General features: G+C 41.7%; 1 protein-coding gene across 2 annotated transcripts in view; it reads right to left on the bottom strand.

Moving 5' to 3' along the window:
• The window catches only part of GALNT17 (polypeptide N-acetylgalactosaminyltransferase 17), a 410,986-nt gene that overhangs the window by 265,037 nt on the left and 123,172 nt on the right, over positions 1–22,777 (bottom strand). For both annotated transcript variants that reach the window (XM_075852899.1, XM_075852900.1), the window contains exon 3: positions 5,441–5,607. In XM_075852899.1, coding sequence (XP_075709014.1) covers positions 5,441–5,607 — 167 coding nt within the window. The remainder of the gene's footprint in view (positions 1–5,440; positions 5,608–22,777) is intronic.

The following is a 22,777-nucleotide window of genomic DNA, read 5'->3' as shown; positions in this document are numbered from 1 at the left end:
AACTCGTTGAGCTATGCTGCTTCTGTAACTTCCATATAACTGAATAGTAGTTACGGAAACGGCATAGCTCGCATACTACGTTGCTTCCGTAACTGCCATTCACTACTATGGGAGTTACGGAAACAGCGTAAGCTCAGCTAGTCCTGACCATTTTTCCGACCATGTAGCCAGTAAGTGGCCGGGAGTCAGTGTGAGCACAAAAAGCTAGAACGGGGTTTAGGGGACCCCATTCTAGCACCTATCAGAGATTTATGACATATCCTGTGGAGGTCATATAACTCACAGTGTGTACACAGTAAGGATACACATTCTGAATACAAATCTACAGTAGTTTCGAAAAATAGTCTGTCTGAGGGTTTTATTTTTACAGGACCTCTTTTCCCTGGCACCATTTTAGGGTAAGTATGACTTAATTATCACTATTCAAGGAAGGATGATCAAAAACAGCAATTCTGGCATTGTTTTTCTTTATTTTTTTTTTACCATTCTTCTTATTGGATAAATAACAGCATAATTTGATAGTATGTTGTTTATGTTTTTTTTTATTATTCTTCCCCACATTAGAACAATTTTTTATTTAATAGGTAATTTTCGGGTTTCTTTGACTTTGATTTTATTTTTATATATTTCTAACATTTTTGTTTATTTTATTCTTTTACAATATTTATTAGCCCAACAAAGGTCTTGAAAATGTGATCCATTTTTCGCTTATATAATCCACTGTAGTGTGGTGTAAGGTGCTTGCCTCTTGTGGGCCTTCTAGACTCACATCTATTACAGACATGGGGGCCTTTATTAGGCCCCGTGCTGCCATCGCAATCTCTGGACACATCCCTATCTGCGCATTTGCTGAACGCTTTCAGTTAATGCGCAGAAGGGGATGAATTCAGGGACGCATTATGGTCATACTCTATGGCTCTGCAGTGTGTACATAGCCCATACTTGGGCAGCCGGAGGCCTTCTGCTGAGCAGCTGGTGTAATATCTCATGAGGATTACATATGTATGTGTACACAATACAGTTTAGGGACTTTTAGTAATGATTTTTTTAAAGTGGTCTACCACTTTATTTATTGTGGCCCATGCTTGGTATATTGTTCATTTACAACATGAAACATCTAAATGAGGTCTTCAGGAAAGTAATGAAATACAAGCAGTCACATAATCATACCTCCCTTTGTAGACTGAATAATCAAATAGCATGGCTAGATTTTTATACATTTTATAAATACTGCATTCTAACACTTCCGCTAGAAATACAAAATGTTCTGTCATGTTCTACACATGTACTTATACTATATAATTTAGTAAAAAACAAATTTTTGTTAAACTTTTTTCGATCTTTCATAAAAAATAATTCACTTTGTATGGCTGTTAGTGTGTTTTGTGAAAACATTCATTTAATATTTTGCTTACTGAGTACAACCAATGGTCTATTACAAAATGAAAAGAAAATATAAGCAATTTAACTAAAATAAACACCATATTTTTTATTTTTTTATATTCCATTGGTTACAGTTAGAATGGCTGTACTATTCTTACAAGATTATAAATACTGTGTTACTTTATTCTTTTATTTAATATTATGCTATGTGGAGCTTAGGGTGCACACCATGTGCTGAAATAATGGTCTCTGAGTATATACAAGCTACTAAATAAATATCACTGAATTTAATTCAAGCTTTCTAAAACAGAATAATTAAGTTTATAAAACAAACTGGAGGGAAATATATAGGGCAGTGTGGCAAAATAACAAATTTGTAATTAAAAAAATAAATCATAAAATGAAACATGGAATCAGGAACTGCTTCATGCTTATCCATCGAAACATAAATTGATTTAGTTAATTTGCAAAATATGGATGTAATCAAAAGTAAATATTGCTTTATAAATTTAAAGCTGGAGTCGATTAAAATTTTAATAAAGAATATTTGTTTCAACCTCAAACATAAACAGTTTTCTTATTTTGGCCAGTATAAAATTTTATATTTCTAATCCAACCTATAATCGAATTATATATATTTATTAAAGTGAAGAATCATCTATACTGGGGAATTGCATTTACAGCATATGAATTAATTATTCCCTTATAATTATTTCCCTTACAAGCAGGAATAATTCCACTTATAGGAGGCAGCAGGTGCAGGAAAATTAAATTCCTTTGGCCTCCTGCGCACCTAGTGGACATGTTGTGGAAGTCTGTTGCAGGCAAGTGGATGAGTTTTAAAAAATCTGATCCACATGCTGCTTAACATTTTCAACATGGAAATTAGAGAATGCTGCAGATGTTTTCAATGCAGAAGGGGTGAAATCTGCATCAAAATCTGCACATAACAATTGCGGATTTTGCAGCAGAAACATTACACAATTGTGGAAACGCTGCAGATACCCTGCAAAAAATATATAGCAATACTGTTCATTGTGAATCCGTCATGCATTTGTCATGGATTTTTATTGAAGATTTTAACCTTTGCAATGCAAAAGGATAAAATGTATGTCAAATCGGCAACAAAATCTGTGAGAAATCTGCGACGTGTGAACTTAGGCCACGTTCATACGTGGCAGAATTTTTCCGCTGCAAATGTTGGTGCAGATTCGGGGGAATTACGCAACGAATCTGCACCAACATTTGCATATTTGACAGGTAATTCAGACGTTGCAGATATCACAGCGGACTTGCCACAGATTTCAGTTTTTGCATTACAAAGGCTGAAATCCGCAGTGAAATTCCTCTGTTTCTCCGCAACATAATGTGCATGCTCGGAGGGAAATTTCTGCACCATGCCCTAATTTCCGCATAGTTATTTTCCGCAACGTTTGAACTAAGTTTCCTAAAAATGTATAGAAACAAATGTAAAAAACAGCTGCTGCAGAATTCCACTGCAGACTGTCCGCAGCGGAATTCAACAGCAATTCTGCCACGTCTGAGCATCGCCTTAGCCTAAATGTTGCTCTCCTATTAAAGGCACCTGTAAATACAGAGTGGGGGGGGGGGAGCTGTCCTGAAGGCTGTCCAAACATCACCTGTCCTTTTTTAATTTAGAGGCTTCTATAACTGAAGGGCTACATGCGAAATTTGATGCAGAAAATCTGTATCAAAACTGTACATACACACAGGCAATTCTGCAGGCAAAATCCGAACTTACACACAATGAGTATTACGCATGGATTTTCCTGTTGAAAATCTGCAGTGCAATATAGTACCAGCAAAGTAAATCAGACTTCAAGTAATCTTATTTACACATTGCAGAATTTGTCCACACTTAAATTGACCTGTGGTGCAGATTTTAAAATCTGCAGCATGTAAATTTATCTTGCGTTTGCGTATGAGATGGACTATTGGATGATCATTTTGTTTCCACAGTTCCCCAGCACAGAATAAGGTGATTGGATATATTTGGATCCAGAGTCGGCGCTAGGATAGATGGCGCCCCGTGCGAAATGATCTTTCGGCGCCCCACCCCATCATTAAAAAAAATGCCCTATAAAAAAATGATAATGCCTCTTTAGTGCAGTATATACAGTATAATAATAATATTTAATAATATAATATATTACAACCCCTTCAAGGAAACTGTATTTTGTCCTCTAATTGTGCCCTCTGCAGTACCCCTACACAGTATAATGTCCGCTTAGTGGCCCCCACGCAGTATAGTGCCCCCCTGTATATTTTGCCATACAGCCTCCCTGTAGATAGCGCCACAATCCCACACCTCCTCCTTGTAGATCATGTCATACAGCCCCCCCACCTCCTCCTTGTAGACAGTGCCATACAGCCCCCCCCTCCTCCTTGTAGACAGTGCGCCCAAACAAAAACAAAAATTGTACTCACCTAGGCCCCGTTCCCATGACAAACTGAGCTGCTCCATGACAGGATCCTGTAGCTAATTACAGAGTTTCCCAACCTTTTCGGACTAGAGGCAGCACTGGAAAACTAAAATTTCCTCAGGGTCCCCCTACCAAAAATTGTTTTGAGAAAAACAGAAAACGGGTCTGTTCACACACGTTTTCTGTGCATATATGGACAGTGACATCAGGGGAAACTCCTGAAGCGGAATCCCCGTCCACAGCATAGCCGACGCTGTGACCTTCGATTCCACTCCAGGAGAAGCTCCTGTCGTCTGTGTCCATGACGTCATTGGCTTCTCCTGGAGTGGAATCCCTGATCACAGCGGGGATTCCGCTTCAGGAGTTTCCCCTGATGTCACTGTCCAAATATGGACAGAGACATCAAGCAGTGCTCCAGGAGCGGAATCCCCGGCCACATAGGGATTCCGCTCCTTCAGGGAGCTACAGTGGTGCTAGTAGATAGCAGAGCAGGGAGATACCTCCCTGCTCTGCTATAGTGCCGTCGCTACAGCTATAGCAGCTGCGGTGGCTGCTAGCGACGCCACCGCCCTCATGCCCGGTGACGCCTCTAGCAGCCGCTAAGTGAACTAAGTGAAGAAGTGCCCGGGCGGAAAGGTGAGTGCCTAAGGCTGGCCCTGGGTGCAGTTAGCGAGTGGCACCTGACCTGCTTGTAGTTGCAACCGCGCAGGGATATACACACCCGCTGGCGCCCCTCTTGCAGTGTAGCGGCTGGCGCCCTGTGCGACCACACTGGTCGAACGTATCTAAGTCCGGCCATATTTGGATCTAATTACACATTTTTATTGTCCATTGGTGTACAGATCTAGCCAAGTTTATATTGACTCTGATAACTTGCTGCAGCTTGATATCCCACAACAAAAGCCATTAAAAGTCATTGAAAAAGTCAAGTTAAAGTTTCTTGCTACAGTGTATGTGTTGAGTTAAGATGGCTAAGTATGTTGTAATTCATACACAAATGCCATGTTAGTTGTTAAGCAAAAACATCACTAGGTGTACTTTGCATGCAATAAATTTGGAACTTTTTGCAGCAATGCTGACGTTCTATCTTCTTTTTCAATTACGTCTATTGCATGGGTAAGAGCAAACCCAATGGAACAGACTTGTATTTAAACCTGCAATTATTGACAACACAATAGATCATCTGGTGCTGTTCGTGACTTAATGTTCTTTTCAATATATACAGTAGATGTCCTCACACCACTCTCATACCTCACTTTGAGTCTGCTATTTGTAAAATAAATGTTGTACAGATGTAGCCAAGTTTATGTTGACTCTGATAACTTGCTGCAGCGTGATATCACACAACAAAAGTCATTGAAAAAGTAAAGTTAAAGTTTCTTGACACTTGTATTTAGTGTGTTAAAAGTCAAGATAAAGATGGCTACATCTGTATTATGTGGAGCCACAATCCTCAATAACTCCTCTTAAAGTTATCTGACAAACTGTAAGCATATGCTCATTTCATCTAACTTTATTTATAGAACCACATAATCTATAGTCAAATATAAAATACTGTTAAGTGATATACAACTTTCCTGAGTGTAATAAAGTTTATTAAAATATAATCATACCTTCATCACTGTTGTCATCCACTAGGATAATTTCCTTCAGAAGATGGACTGGTGTATGATTCACAGCGCTGTGTACTGATCGGAGGATCACAGACAAGGCTTCATTTACAAAGATGAAAATGATTGAAATCTGAGGAAGTTCCTTAGGGTATTTTAATTTCTTGCACCTTAAAGAAATCAATATTTGGTATGTAAAAGATATACTGCAACTTTTTTCATAATATAGAGAGAGGAGGGGAGAGAAAGAAAGAAAAATAATTGTGTTGCATTGTTAATTGCCAACATGCATAAATGTATGACACATCAATATGCTTTGTTCTAAACTAAGAAATCTTAAAAGGTTACGAGAAGTTGCCATGGAATTACATGACTTCTTTAAATATGCGCTATAAAAAGGTCACAATAACAAATCTGTGCATTTTTAAATAGTGTTCAATAGATTTTACAGTTTGTATATACAGTAACTGTGTGCATGCTTTTACATAAAGTATATCACTTGCAAGAATACAAAATATTCTTGCAGATTTCAGCATAAGTCTGATAAAAATAAAAATTAATAATGAAAGCTGAGGTGGGGCAGCACACAAGCTGCTTATCCTGCTCCTTTCATGAAAGACGGTATTGCTTCACTACATAGACATATGGGAGGGAGGAAGGGAGGGGGTAAAACAGTTTGATAGCTCTGTGTTGGCACTGTATGGGTGCTCTATGATTGCCAAAGTAGGAGTGCAGCAAAGGTCAGGGGATTCTATTATTTTTAGCGGACAGATAGGGTCATCTGTCGCCGCGACCGTGAATGCCGAACCGTGTGTTGTCTGCCGGGTGCTCGGGTTCAGCATATTGCGGATCGAATAGACAGATTGCTGGGTGGGGCTGGGGAAGACCCGGCGGTCATGGTATACATCGGTACCAATGACAAAGTCAGTGGGAGATGGAAGGTCCTTAAAAATGATTTTAGGGAACTAGGAGAGAAGCTAAAGTCCAGGACCACCAGGATAGTGTTTTCAAAAATACTACCAGTGCCATGAGCATCACTAGAAAGATAGCGGGAGATTAGGGAGTTAAATAAGTGGCTTAGAAATTGCTGCAGGAAGGAAGGGTTTGGATTCATGGAGAATTCGGCTGACTTCTCTGTCGACTACAGGCTCTATGGTAGGGACGGGCTGCATCTAAATGGGGAGGGTGCAGCTGTGCTGGGGGAAAGAATGGTTAGACGGCTGGAGGAGCTTTTAAACTAGGATCTGGGGGAGGGAGGATGGTGTACACAATTGGGGTTAGATAGAGTAGATAGGGAGTGGGATACAGAAGGGGATAATGGGGATTTAGTGGGGGCTGGGGTCTACCGTCCAGTAAGTTTTACATCTGTGGTATGTAAAGTATTTGAGGGAATTCTAAGAGATGAATTACAAAAGTATATAGAAGAGCAAAGTCTAATTACTGATAAGCAGCATGGATTCATAAAAAACAGGTCGTGCCTAACCAACATGCTTGGTTTCTATGAGGAGGTAAGTGCAAATCTGGATGTTGGTCATGCGGCTGATGTGATTTATTTGGATTTTGCAAAAGCTTTTGATACTGTTCCACACAACAGTCTAGTTCTGAAGCTACAGACACAGGGACTGGGGGAACGTGTATGCAAGAGGGTAAAGAATTGGTTAAGGGACAGAAAACAAAGAGTCGTTATAAATGGATCTTACTCAAAATGGGTTGAAGTCAGCAGCGGGGTACCACAAGGATCGGTGTTAGGCCCAATTATTTTAAATCTCTTTATTAATGACCTTGTGGATGGGATTGATAGCAAGGTGTCAGTTTTTGCTGACGATAGAAAACTTTGTAGGATACTTAAAACTCAGCTTGCCTTTAAATTATTCCAGAAAGACCTAGATAAGCTGGCAGCATGAGCAAAAACATGGCAGATGAAATTTAATGTTGATAAATGTAAAGTAATGCACTTAGGATGCAATAATAGCATTAATTCATATACATTAAATGGAATAGAACTGGGGATAATGGAACAGGAGAAGTACCTGGGTATTCTGGTAACAAATAAGCTAAGCAGCAGCAGCACTCAATGTCAGGCAGCAGGTGCAAAAGTAAATAGGATTTTAGGGTGTATAAAAAGAGAGATAAAAACCTGTGATTCAAATGTAATATTACCATGCTATAAAACCCTTGTAAGGCCACATCTAGAATATGGAATCCAGTTCTGGGTTCCACATTGTAAAAAGGACATAGGAGAACTGGAGAGGGTTCAAAGGCGGCAACGAGATTATTAAATGGGATCGGAAAGGCTAGAAAACTCTGGCTTGTTCAGCTTGTAAAAAAGACGTCTTAGAGGGGATCTTATTAATATGTATAAGTATATATGTGGTCAATACAGAGAACTAGCACATGATCTGTTCCTTCCAAGGACTCTACAAAGGACAAGGGGACATCCATTGCATGTGGAAGAAAGATGTTTCAGACATCAATATAGAAAAGGGTTCTTTACAGAGTGTTCAAGCTATAGAATGTCCTTCCCCAAGAGGTAGTGGTGGCAGATACTATGTCAGCATTTAAAAAAAGACTAGATGCTTATTTATTTGCGAATGGCATTGAGGGTTATAATGAATCAAGCAATGAATGACAGGTAGTTTATTGAGAAAGTTTGAACCTGATGGATCTATGTCTTTTTTCAACCTATGTAACTATGTAACTATGTAATGTATTGAGGGAACTTTGGCTGACTGTATTATGAGTCCCTTTGAGTTCCACTGATATGGGTGCACTGTGGCTTGAGGTATTATGATACTCTAGCTGGCACTGTTATGGGGTTCTGTATTTTAATGGAGGTCCGTTATGAGTACATTGACAATGACTGGTAATGTTATAGAGGAAAATAATTTAATAGGCAAGTGCACATACATATATATATGTGCAGTTAGAGTAGTCAGCATGTAAAAAAAAGGCTAGATGATTATTTACTGACAAATAGCTTCGAGGGTTCTAATTAATCAAGCATTGAATGTCGGGTAATTTATTGACAAAGGTTGAGTCTTTATTCAACCTATGTAACTATATCACTATGGTCACTATGTAAAGGGGGTTTTACACTAGGAGATTATCGGGCAGACGAGCGTTCATAGAATGCTCGTTGCTGATAATTGCCCTGTGTAAACAGGGCAGCGATCAGAAGATGAAGAAGCAAACGCTCGATCATCTGCTGATCGTATCGTTTTAAAAAAGTAAAATATTATCGTTGTCGGCAGCACTTCTCCCTGTAATGACAATAATAATGTATGGGGACGATCGATCAGAGTAACGACCGCTCGTCCCCATCCATAGCTCTGTGTGACAGGAGCAAACGAGCACCGATCAACGATGCCTAGTTGATCGGCGCTCGCTGCTCCGGCCGATTATCCTGCCGGTGTAAAAGGGCCTTAAAGTTGAGAAATTACCCATAGCAACAAATTGCCTTTTTGTTTTGTAATTCGTACAGATTATATGAGAGCCGGGATAACACAGAAACAGTAAATTCCATTTAGATTGCTTCCGTATTTACACTACAAGAAATGGACTTGCTTTCAGAGGGCAGACAACTGGTTTCTAAATTGTTAATACTCTGAATGCAGAAATTGTCCATTTTATACTGCAGGAATCTTACTCCTAAATCACTTTATACTTAAACCTGAGGGAGAATTACATTTCTGGAGACAAACACAGTTCCATGAAATAGACTGAAGCAGTGTACGGGCGATATTATTTTGATTTAATAGTATCACTATTTTGTAAAATACAGTTGCCATAAGCCTATTTCTGCTCTATCCAAGGTAATACATCATTTACAGCTTTTCAACATAAAATGTTCTCTGTTTTATAATGTGAACATTTATGGGTGGGTCTAACATTGGCACCCTCTTTAAAGAGATTACATATGCAATTTCTCACTATTTAAAGGTAATGCACCATGAAAATACCCAGGGAATTAAGAGAAATGCAACCAACAGAAAAGTATGATCCGTGTTATAGAAACGTATTTATATTTACTGAAAGCGTATATATCACTTATATAGTATGCTGGAATGCATAAAAAAAGCAATCCTATTATCGCAATATTTCCAATTGTAAGTAGGAGATTTAGAATTAGAAGCTTGCAGCAGAATGAGATTTTTTACTATTAGGGCTTATTCAGACGAACGTGATATACGTCCGTGCAACATGCGTGATTTTCACCTCGCACGGACCTATATTAGTCTATGGGGCAGTGCAGACTGTCAGTGATTTTTGCGCAGCGTAACTCACGACATGTCCGTTCTTTGTGCGTATTTCGTGCATCACGCACCCATTGAAGTCAATGGGTGCGTAAAAATCACGTGCACCACACGGAAGCACTTCCGTGGGACGCACGTGTTTCGCACAACAGCAGTAAAACCTGACACACGGAGCAGTTAAGTGCCTTTTGCGCACGCAAAACGCCGCGTTTTTTGCGTTCGCAAAACGCACATGCTCGTGTGAGTCCGGCCTCACGCTGTAAAATTTTCAGCAGAATACAGGTTGCCATTTACAGCAACTTGTATTCTGTCTTTTAAACTGCAGAATGCAAAGTACAAAGTTAGATAAAATAGTTAAATGGGCAGGTGGAATTAAGTTGTGGCTACAATCATAAGCAAACACAAAAATACAGCAGTACTCTGCAGGAATTAGGGTCTATGCAAATATTGAATATTTGAGTAATTTTTTCAAATATCTCTGTATTGAAAGCATTTGAAGACATACTGAACTGTTTTGCAAAGACAAAATAACAAATCACAAATGTTTCAAATCAAAACCCCTAATACCGACCAACCAAACCCACAAAGGAGAGAGAAGAAAAAAAAAGGATTACTATATTTACTTTACATTAATTCGAAGGCTTCACAGCAACTTTTGATGTCCGTGGTAAAATTTTGACTTCCCCACAACTACCTCATGACCAAAAGTCGATGTGTAGACAACCTAAATGTACAGTTCTTTATCTGGTTCCTACCTATTTCAAGTATATTTTGTAGGGCTATCCCCGTGAGTCTCCTATCATGAAGGTACTGTATATTGTTTAATGTGGGGTCTTATCAAAATTAGGTCGTCTTGTACGACAAATGGGCTCTTGCAATCTATTCTCCCAAGCACAGAATGTACACATTATCATACTGTGTAAAGCCTTTTAGGGTTGTGACCAGGGGCACACAGAAAGTACACATAGTAAAACTTAGTTTGAGCCCCACTGAAAGCTCCAACAAATATACTTATTGGGGAAGCTTTGTTAATCCTGAAGCACCGTGTGATGAGAGCGCTGGTATTTCTGCCTTGTGCAACGTGTAACAGATTTATCATGGAACACAACCTGTTGAGGAATCTGGCTTAGACTGAAAACACCAAGTTAGGCCTTTTCCAACACTCTTTCAAGTAGAAAAGTTGAGAGATTATTTAAGGAATGCTGTCAGAGAATCCTCCGTTCCACGCCAGATAAATATAATGTCATTAATAAACCTTTTCCAGAGGATCAGGTTTTCACGAAGTACTCCTTTTGGTGAAAATGATATCAAGTCCCCACTACTACAGGTAGTATTTCCCTTCATATAGGAAGTAGTTATGGTTTAAAATAAATGCTATACAATTTACAATAAATTCTATCTCTTGATCAAGATCATTTCCTGAGGGGGTAAAGAATTATTTAACCGCCTCACATCCCTTACTTGTTTCAATAATTGTGTACAAGGATTAAAATCTAATGTACCCCAAAAAATATTTTTCAATCCACGCGGTATACTCAAAAAACTGAAGTAAATGGGTTGTGTCCTGTAGATAAGCTTCTCACACATCTCAGTAATTCTTTGTCAAATAATTATTATAATTTTTTTTTTTATATTTATGAAAATTTTGAATACAAACAGAAAAATCAAACACAACCCTCCAAAAGCCTTGAAGGGAAAAATTAAACAAAAAAACAAGAAAAAACAAAACGTAATTCCAGAAGCCAGTTGTCAACAACTGCCAATTTTCATAGTGAATAATTTGGGCCGCCATTTATTCTAAGGGCATGTTCACACGTGGCGGTGTTTTTCCGCTGCAAATGTTGGTGCGGATTTGGGGCAATTACGCAATGAATCTGCACCAACATTTGCATATTTGACAGGTAATTCAGACTTTGCAGAAAAGACAGCGGACTTGCCACATATTTCAGTTTTTGCATTGCAAAGGCTGAAATCCGCAGTGAAATTCCGCTTCTTCTCCGCAACAGACAGTGCATGCTGCGGAGGGAAAATTCTGCACCGCAGTCTATGGTCCGCAGAGGAGTTTTCCGCAATGTCTGAACTAACTTGCCTAAAAATGTATTGAAACAAATGTAAAAAACGGCCGCTGGAGAATTCCACTGCGGACTGTCCGCAGCGGAATTCCTCAGCAATTCCACCACGTGTGAACCTGCCCTTAAGGGTTAGGGTATGTGCACACACACTAATTACGTCCGTAATTGACGGACGTATTTCGGCCGCAAGTACCGGACCGAACACAGTGCAGGGAGCCGGGCTCCTAGCATCATAGTTATGTACGATGCTAGGAGTCCCTGCCTCGCTGCAGGACAACTGTCCCTTACTGAAAACATGATTACAGTACGGGACAGTTGTCCTGCAGCGAGGCAGGGACTCCTAGCATCGTACATAAGTATGATGCTAGGAGCCCGGCTCCCTGCACTGTGTTCGGTCCGGTACTTGGGGCCGAAATACGTCCGTCAATTACGGACGTAATTAGTGTGTGTGCACATACCCTTACAGTTAGAAATCCACAGATTTCCTAGATTTCCTAGATATTGCAAACCTATAATTAGAAAGCAATCTCATTGTTAGAGTGTCACCCAAGATACAGATCCCATGATCAAATGGGATATTATTTTCTACATTTGGCTTATGTAGAAATAATCATTGTGATATCCAGTGTCTAAAGGGATTTTCCAGGATTTATTAACAAATTTGTAGTATATGTTTACCGAAAACTATTTACCAAACATGCAATACTTAAACTGGTTTATTGGGAATATAGTATTGATGGCCTGTGCTTAGGAATAAATATGAAAGTCCCGGAAAACCTCTTTAAATATTGCATGTTTGGTCAATTTCATTAGTTAAATATACTGTAAATGTGTTAATAAACAGAATAAGAAGGAATTCTGTTTTACCAGCTTGTACTTAGCTGTACGTATTTATTACTTGAATCAGCAATTTCTAGAAAAAATAATCAATCATGTACTAAAAATAGAGGTCTATTTCAGCTTTGAATGACTATAACTATTAGTGGACTTTATTGATCATTATTCTATTACAGCACACAGCTATAAATCTCAAAACTCATGTTCTTTGCCTCAAGAAAGAATATAATGATATAGTTATGTGAAGGCATTGGTACAATACTGGGGACATAATAATACTTGCATTTCTGCAGATGGGATGCTACAGGTGCAACAGTCTAAATATAACTAACGAAATAAATAAATAATAACGCTGTGTACACATTAAGCTTTGGCCCTTATGTTTAGCGTGTGCGTCGGGTCAGCTCCCAAACCAGTACATAGCCGAACGAAGGCCAACAGAGTGTCCTTTTAGCCTCTGTCGGGCTGGTAAATGTCAGTATATCTATTTTTTGGGAGGATAGAATAGTGTAGTAGACTACGCTTTACATACAGAGGGATCATATAAAAAATGTATACTTCGTGGTATACGTTTTTTTAACATGGGAATCTATGGGGGGGGACGTATACCACTGTATGGCATACGCCACAGGTATATGTTTTACGTAAAAGTCATGGGCTTTTTAATAGCCTTTTATGACGTATACATTGAACGGACACCATTATAGTCTATGGGAAATATATGCGCTAAACTGATGCCTAAGGGCATGGCCAGATGTGGCGTATTTCTGCCGACACTGTCCGCATCAATGCCGCACTTAATCTGTGTTGCAGATTCTGTTGCGGCTTTGCCTAAAATGTGCAGTAAATTGATGCGGATTAGCCGTTGGGTATTCAGGTGAAGAGTACTTCCTGCTGTCTTTTAAAACATTTAATCTCAGTCTGGCTATAGACCTCGAAACATATGGGTCCAGCCAGAATGTAGAAATATCCTGTTTGTAAAACCAATACGCAACGCAACACACATAACATCTGCAGATTTCATTGCAGAATTTTGAAACTCCATTGAAGTCAATGGAGAAATTCCACAATAAGTCTGCAACAAGTTCGCTACACGTCCGCAACAGCCAGTGTATGCTGCGGACACCAAATTCCGCACCGCAGCCTATGGTCCGCCGCAGAGTTTTCCGCAACGTGTGCACGAATCTAACTAAAAAGGTGTGGAAACCAATGGAGAAAATGTCAGCTGCGGATTTCCGCAGCGGACTGGCCGCAGCGGAATTCCAGAGCAATTCCGCCACGTCTGGCAATGCCCTAATAGTGGCATCTGTCACCTATAGACTATAATAGTATTTGTTTAACGTATATGTCATGAACAGTGTCATAAGAGTTGATGACGTATAAGGTTAATGTATACCATTAACATTTTAATGACAGGGCCTCTGCCTTTAAGCAGCCATAACTTTTTAATTCTTTCATAGCTGTGGCTGTACGAGGCCTTGTTTTATTTGGGAGAATTTATTTTTTTCTGAGCGATTTGGGGGTAGAAAAAAAATCACTGTGTAAGATATATAATTAATTTTTAAAACGTAAATATAGGAAAAAGTGATTTCGGCATTGTTTTTTTTTTTGTTTATTTTTTATCTTGTTCACGTTTTAAGCCAAATAACGTGTTAAATTAATTATTCAGGTTATAATGTTCATGTAGATACCTAATATGTGTAGGTTTTTGTTTTTATGTAATGTATGGGCAATAAAATGCATTTTATGCAAAATAATGACTTTTTTTGGACATTTTTTTATTTACTTATTTTTTTGTTAGATATTGTTTTTAAATCCCTATGAGGGATAACTTTATTTATAACTTTATTCTTTACTTATAATGTTATAGCATACTCTTGTATGCTAATACGTGATCTTGGGGGCGTGGCCAGCAGTCGATGGCGCCGGTCGCATAAGCTGAGAGCTCCGCGCCCTGCCACGCAGATCCAGCAGCCTACAGCGGGGAAAGGTGCCTCATATGGGGAAAAAAAGACCCCAAGGGTCTAGACTCACCCCTGCAGCACAGCACTAGGTCGCCGCCGCTCCACCAACGATCGACGGCTACTTTCTTCGGCGGCAAGCCACGCCGCTCCCTCAGCCACAGCCATCTTGGACAGCCTCGTGTCAGAAGGAAGGGGAGATGTCCGAGCAGGGAGAGGAGACAGTGCCCCACGTACAGGGTAAGCTGAATAGCCGGATGGCTAAAGTTCACCCTCCCAGCTCCCCTAAGCTGTCCTCCACCTCGTCCTGTGAACAGCAGGGAAGGGGGTCCCCTATCCCAGGAGCAATGGAGGCCAGGCCACGAGGAGCATCAGCTCAGTCAGAGGCCCCAGTACACCTGCTTGAACCACCAATGTCACAGCCCTCAGCACAAATGGCCCTACAGATTTGGCCTGCACCTAAACCTCAACGGCCCACGATCCAGCAGCCGGGGAGGAGAGACGATCTGGGGGATACACCATCTTTGACCCCCTATGCCCAGGCCCCTGTATATGCCTCAGATTCTGACCTGGAGGATTCAGCCTCACTTCCTTCAGATGTGCCCCCTATGTGGAGGGAATGTTTCTCACAGTTGCCCACTAAAGAGGACTTTAAGAGTATGATACAAGAAGTGAAGGCAGCTTTTCGTTCAGAATTGGCGGGGGTGTCGCAGCATATACAGCAGATTGCCACGAGGGTGGAGGCTCTAGAAGATGACCACGATGCCACTAGGCGCCATGTCTCTGTGATACAGTCTTCAGTGTCCTCCCAGCTGGCGTCCATTAGAGATATGCAACTGCATCTAGAGGATTTGGATAACAGAGGTCGCCGTCATAATATAAGGATAAGGGGCATACCGGAGCCCTCGGGGTCTGAAGATCTTCCCATCGTGTTAGAGACTATCTTTAACGACCTTTTGGGTGCACCCCCGTCTAATCGGATACCGCTTGACAGAGCGCATAGAGCACTGAAGCCAAGATCCATTACATCTCAGCCCAGAGATATCATCTGCTGTGTCCAGGATTTCCGCACTAAGGAGGACATTATGCTTAAAGCCCGTCAGCGTAAAGACCTGGAGTATGCCGGTGTGTCGATTCAGTTATTCCCGGATCTCTCCTGGATTACGTTACAGAAAAGACGTCTGCTTCGTCCGCTTCTCGCAGCCCTACGGGACCACAATATTAATTATCGATGGGTGTTTCCGTTCTCCCTTACAGCCCGAAGAGATGGTGTTTCTGCAACCCTGAGGTACCCAGGGGATTTGCCTCATTTCTGTGACTCCCTTGGTATACCAGCACCCAAGATGCAGAATTGGGAGACTCCTTTGCCGCCTTCGTCTCCACCTCCAGTCTGGCAGTCGGTCCGAAATAAGCGGAGGACCTCTCCAAGACGACAGTCTAACCGAAGTTCACCAAGACCTGATTTGAATTGATGGACGCTGCGCAGATACACGGCACCTCCGTAATATATGTGAAGGAGCCTGGTCACCCATACCAGCTGCTCCCTTCGCCAGTTGCACTATCCTAGGCTAAAAATGCATTTAGGATTATATTTCTGATTTTATGTTGCTTCTCTTTAATTCGTTAACGTAAATTGTGGCAGGGCGCGATTGCCCGGGATACACTTGGCTCTTTCACCCCCTTTTTGTTTTTGTTTTTTCTCGGCCTGTACGTATTTATACGTACTTTTGTACTAGGTTCCTCGACTGTTGAGACCCGACCTCCTTTTTTGATAGGGGTAATTTGTTTTGCAGTTCTCCCTCTGTTTTTAGAGAGAGTTGCAAAGGGTAATATTGTATTACCAGTTTTCTTTTGCTTTAATATCACCCGCCCCAGGGTATAGTATTCTCCCTGGTAGTATTTTCTGAGTGTGTTTGAAATTCATTGATCTCATGCATTTCTCTTTGTTCTCACTGCAGATATGTGTATTGTCTCCCTGGTACGTCTTTACCCCAGTGTCTTTCCCTCCCCTCCTACTTTCATCCGAAATAACACCTGAGACGACAGTGAATCCTCCAAGAACCTCCAAGGTAGAAGGACGCCGTAGAACACTGCTTGCTTTGAAACCGACATGGGACTGGCCCCGACATAACTGTGAGCTGTATACATCCGCACTTTCCACATCCTTCTTTGCTCTTTCATACATCTTTGACCATGGTTAAATTTGTCACACTTAATGTCAAGGGTCTCAACTCCAATGTGAAGAGACGCTTGCTTCTCAGGGAGTTGAAATCGCTTGGAGCGGAAGTCGCTTTTCTGCAGGAAACACACTTAGATTCATCCGGAACTTTCCAATTTGCCCGAGGGGCGTATCCTGCTGTGTACTCTGCCTCGTCAGGTCGCAAAAGGGAGGGGGTGGCCATTTTGATAGCAGCTTCCTGCCCCATACAAGTTCACACCTCACATCTAGATCCGAAAGGCAGATATGTTATAATAGAGGGGACTTTGTTTGGACAGCCCATTGTTTTATGTAACGTTTACTCTCCTAATACCGCACAGATTCCATTCCTACGTAGACTCCTTTCTAAACTCCAGAAGCTTCCTAGGGGGGCATGGCTGGTGGGAGGAGATTTTAATGTCCCGTTCTCCACGTCCATGGATAGGGTCTCTCTTACACACGCTACTCCGACGCCCACCCTTACAGGACTTTCTACACGTTTTAGGCAACTAATTAGAGAGCACCAGCTCTATGATTTGTGGCGAGTGGATCACCCAGGTGATAGGTCCTATACCTTCTTCTCCCATACGCACAGCACTCATACACGCTTAGATTACTTTTTTGGTAATGTCCCTGCCCTCCGTGCGCTCCAGGGGGCGAATATAGACCCCATCTCTTGGTCAGATCACGCACCAGTTTCTGTGTCCCTGCAGATAGGGAAACCAAATACGAGAGTATGTCATTGGCGCTTAAACGAAACTTTGATTAAGTCCCCTGCTCTTAGGGACAGCCTGGCCGGACATATGCGGGAATTTTATGCACTTAATGAGGGATCGGTTCCTTCAGTATCCACTCTTTGGGAGGCGCATAAGGCGGTGATGAGAGGGCAATGCATAGTAATGGGAGCTAGATTGAAAAGAGACTCTCGGGCCAAGCGGGTGGCTCTCCATCGGACAATTACTAAGTTGGAGAGAGAAATGGGGATTAAACCGGCGGTCCCGACACTACGGAAATTGATAGAGGCTAGAGCACAACTCAAGGACTTAGCTATGAAGGGGGTAGAAAAGTCATTACTATACACAAAAAGGAAATATTACGACAAAGGTAATAAGGCGCACTCGCTTCTGGCCAGACTATTGCGGGATCAGGCGACGGTTCGTACTCCACAGGCGGTTCGGGATAAGGCGGGCATACTCCAGCATCACCCAGACACGATAACCACACTTTTTCATGACTATTATAAATCCTTATACCACCTGCCAAATACCTTACCACCTGATCCGGCTCGTCGGAGGGAAACGCTGCAAGCATATCTCTCTTCCTGTGCTCTCCCTAAACTGAAAGATGAGGAGCTTTCATCCCTGAATGCCCCGATCTCTGCGGAGGAATTGTTTGATATATTGAAGGACCTCCCTAGTGGTAAGGCCCCTGGACCAGATGGCTTTACATATGGGTATTATAAGACCTTTGCAGAGATCTTGGTTCCACGGATGGCTTCCTTATTTAATGAATTCCTACAGGGTTCTCCCATCCCTCAAACATTCCTGCATTCTCATATCACGCTGATCCCTAAACCGGGTAAAGACCACGCAGAGTGCTCCAATTACAGACCCATAGCCCTTCTGAATTCGGATCTAAAAATTTTCACCCGTCTTCTAGCTAATAGACTCAATGTTTGGCTCCCTTCTTTGATTCACAAAGACCAAGTGGGCTTTGTGCCTCTTAGGCAAGGAGGAGACAACACACGAAGGGCCCTTGACCTCATTGATGCCCTCCAAAAGCAAAAGGAATCGGCGATCCTTCTTAGTCTAGATGCAGAGAAGGCGTTTGACCGCTTGGGATGGCCATTTATGTTCGAAACTCTAAATTCATTTGGGATTTCGGGCCCTTATTTGACAGCACTGCGTGGTCTCTACTCCAAACCGACAGCGGCAATTAAACTCCCACACTCCACCTCCCCTCCGTTTCAAATCTGGAATGGTACACGTCAGGGGTGTCCCCTATCCCCACTTTTATTTGTGCTATGCATAGAACCTTTAGCAGCTCAAATACGGAAATCCAGGGATATAGCGGGGGTCCAGATACAAGATAAAGAGTTTAAGGTTTCCCTGTTTGCAGATGACGTCCTCTTGACTATCACTAAACCTCATACCTCCCTCCCTAACCTTACTACAGTTCTCCGTAGGTATGGGAGGCTGTCAGGATATAAAACTAATACATCTAAAACGGAAGCGCTCCCTCTTAATGTCCCACACCAGGAGCTCCAGCTACTCAAACACATCTACACCTACAACTGGAAGGAAACCTCTCTGACTTACTTAGGAGTTCAACGCACTCCCTCCTATACGTCGGTTTACAAGGCTAATTTCCCCTCTCTGTTTGTAGAGCTACGTCAGCTAATGGCCAGGTGGGATCCTCTTCCCATGTCATTTTTTGGGCGCATAGCAGCGGTCAAAATGACCTTGCTCCCTAAATTACTGTACTACTTTGAGACTTTGCCGGTAGCAGTACCTATGAAGGAATTGCGGGCCATGCAGTCTTCTATCCTCAGGTTCATATGGCATTCCGGCAGACATCGAATTCCGAAATCAGTTTTATTATCGGGTCGATCTGCGGGTGGGCTATCGGTCCCTGATGTGGTGAAGTACTACTGGGCGGCACACCTCCGTCGCATACCCAGCTGGGTGTCTTTAAGGGCATACAATAAATGGACCGAAATAGAGAAGCTATGGATGGCCCCGGTCCACCCAAACTCCCTGTTATGGGGTGACCCACTGGTAATGCCGACTGCATCTTTATTGGGTCCCATGAGATTTCAAAGGGAGGTGTGGGAAACCTGTAAAAACCGCTTCCATTTGGCATCGGGTTGCCCGCCCTTGACTTCGGTACTCTACACTCCCACTATTCCGGGGGGCACTACCTCCCGAATAGTCCGATTGTGGACGGGAATTGAGGTATTTCACCTGGCTGATATGGTTGATCCCCACACGCAAGAGCTTCACCCGTTTTCATACTTTCAAAAACATCATAATATTCCCTCCGCTGCGTTCTTTCACTATCTTCAGGTTAGACATTACATGCAGCAAACTTTTAGATCCACGCGGGTTACTGCACCTACAAGCTTCGAAAGGTTATGTCGGTATGCTACCACCACTAAGGGGCTTATCTCAGCCATTTATGCATTATTGCTATCCCCGGAGGGTTCCCCTCCGCCTGGGCATAGATACATGTTGAAGTGGGAGGCCTTACTGAATAAATCCATCCCGCTCTCATTGTGGCAGATTATTTGGTCGCAAGCAGCTAAAACCTCCATCTGCACTGCATATAAGGAAAACCAATATAAAATCCTTATGTTTTGGTACCACACCCCTGCCTTTCTGCATAGCTTCAATCCGGGTATTCCGTCGGAATGCTGGCGTTGTAGAGGTCAGAGAGGAGATCTGTTCCATATTTTCTGGAGCTGTTCACTGGTACAACAGTATTGGTTGGAAGTTAAGAACTTGGCATTGGCGGTGTTGCAGCAGGATATTCCCTTAGATCCTCTTCATTACCTCCTAAATGTTCCCCCTAGGTCTTTGGGGAAATCACCAGCTCGACTCTTTCGACACTTTCTCACAGCTGCTAAGACGTTGATAGCGTGGAAATGGAGACAGACAACCCCTCCCTCCCACATCGACTTAGTAACTAGAATTAGGGAAATACGTACAATGGAGCATATGACGGCCTCTATTGACAATGAACTGGACAGGTTCAAAGTGGTGTGGGACCCGTGGGACAAGTATTGGATACAGGGAACGCAAGATTAGGTGGTAGGTGGAGCTCCGACTATCCCCCCCCCCTCACCCCCTTAAACCCCTGTGTTTTTTCCCAGATGTTTTGTCTGTCTATTGAAAGTTACTGTCTTACTATGTGAATTGCATGGCCCTTCATGCTGCTCTAAGTTATATGTATATTTTTGAAAAATTTTCAATAAAAACACAGTTGAAACTAATACGTGATCTTCTGTGTCACTTTGACACAGGCTGCTGTTAGGGCAGCATATAGTATAGGCATACTGAGCAGACTGCCCTGGGGCCCTTTGTAGGTCCACAGGGCTTACGGCAGACGGATTCCCCGATCTTTGATTGCGGCACCGCCTGCCCTCAAAAGACGGTGGGTGGTCGTTAAAGGATTAAAATCTATGGTGACAGATACCACTTTTAACTTCTTAAAGAGGCTCTGTCACCAGATTTTGCAACCCCTATCTGCTATTGCAGCAGATCGGCGCTGCAATGTAGATTATAGTAACGTTTTTATTTTTAAAAAACAAGCATTTTTGGCCAAGTTATGACCATTTTCGTATTTATGCAAATGAGGCTTGCAAAAGTACAACTGGGCGTGTTGAAAAGTAAAAGTACAACTGGGCGTGTATTATGTGTGTTACATCTGGGCGTGTTTACTTCTTTTACTAGCTGGGCTTTCTGACGAGAAGTATCATCCACTTCTCTTCAGAACGCCCAGCTTCTGGCAGTGCAGATCTGTGACGTCACTCACAGGTCCTGCATCGTGTCGGCACCAGAGGCTACAGTTGATTCTGCAGCAGCATCAGCGTTTGCAGGTAAGTAGCTACATCGACTTACCTGCAAACGCCGATGCTGCTGCAGAATCATCTGTAGCCTCTGGTGCCGGTGTCCTCGCTCGTCTGACACGATGCAGGACCTGTGAGTGACGACACAGCGTGATCTCAGGAGAACACGGCTGTGTCTGCACTGCCAGAAGCTGGGCGTTCTGAAGAGAAGGGGATGATACTTCTATACACAACGCCCAGCTAGTAAAAGTAGTAAACACGCCCCGATGTACGCACATAATACACACCCAGTTGTACTTTTACTTCTCAACACGCCCAGTTGTACTTTTGCAAGCCTCATTTGCATAAATACGAAAATGGTCATAACTTGGCCAAAAATGCTCGTTTTTTAAAAATAAAAACGTTACTGTAATCTACATTGCAGCGCCGATCTGCTGCAATAGCAGATAGGGGCTGCAAAATCTGGTGACAGAGCCTCTTTAAGTACGAGGTCTATTTTGACAATAAATCCTGCAGGAATTTTTTGTTTTTTGTATCGCCACATTCTGAGAGCTTTAACTTTTTTATTATTCTTTTGACAAAGCCACCTGAAGCCTTTTTTGCAAGATGAGTTGTATTTTTCAATGGCCCCATTTTGGGGTTCATATAACTTATTGATTAACTTTCTAATATATACTGTATAGTTTTTTTTTTTCTTACTTTTGCACAATAAAAACACTTTTTTTCCAATAATTTGTATTTGCATCACCGCATTCCATAGAACAGCCATATCTTTTGAATTTTTCCGTTGATGCACCTATATGTGGGCTTGTTTTTTGCAGGATGAGATGTAGATTGTATTGTTACCATTTTGGGGTACATGGAACTTTATTGATTAACTTTTATTATTATTTGGGAGGATACATGGGAAAAAAAAGTAATTCCACCAAAGCTTTTTGCATTTTGTTTTGTATGCCGTATAGCCTGCGTTTTATATATGTTAACTTTATTTTTTGGCTTGTTACAATCGCGGGGATACCATATATATGTATTTTTTTATTTCAACTTTTACACATTTATACTTTAACCCCTTAATGACCGGGTCTGAAAAGGCCTTAATGACCAGCTGAATTTTTCAGTCTTTGCCTCTCTGCCTTTCAGCAGACATAACTTTTTTATTTTTTCATTGACGTGGCTGTGTGAGGCCTTGTTTTATGCAGGAGAAATAGTATTATTTTTTTTCGCCGTTTGGGGGTAGAAAAAAATATTTTTTACGGAGTGAATGTAGGAAAAAATTTGATTCTTGGCATAGTTTTTCTGGTTTATTTTTTATCCTGTTCCCGTTTCACTCTAAATGACCTGTTAAATAAATTTTTCAGGTTTTTTTTATGTAACCTAGAGGCAATACAATATATTTTATGCAAAACAATGACCTTTTTTTGGGCCATTTTTTTAAATTATTTTTCTGTTACAT

The sequence above is a fragment of the Rhinoderma darwinii genome, chromosome 2, assembly GCF_050947455.1.
Source record: "Rhinoderma darwinii isolate aRhiDar2 chromosome 2, aRhiDar2.hap1, whole genome shotgun sequence".
Taxonomy (NCBI): Eukaryota; Metazoa; Chordata; class Amphibia; order Anura; family Rhinodermatidae; genus Rhinoderma; species Rhinoderma darwinii.
This window is presented reverse-complemented; position numbering and strand designations above follow the sequence as displayed.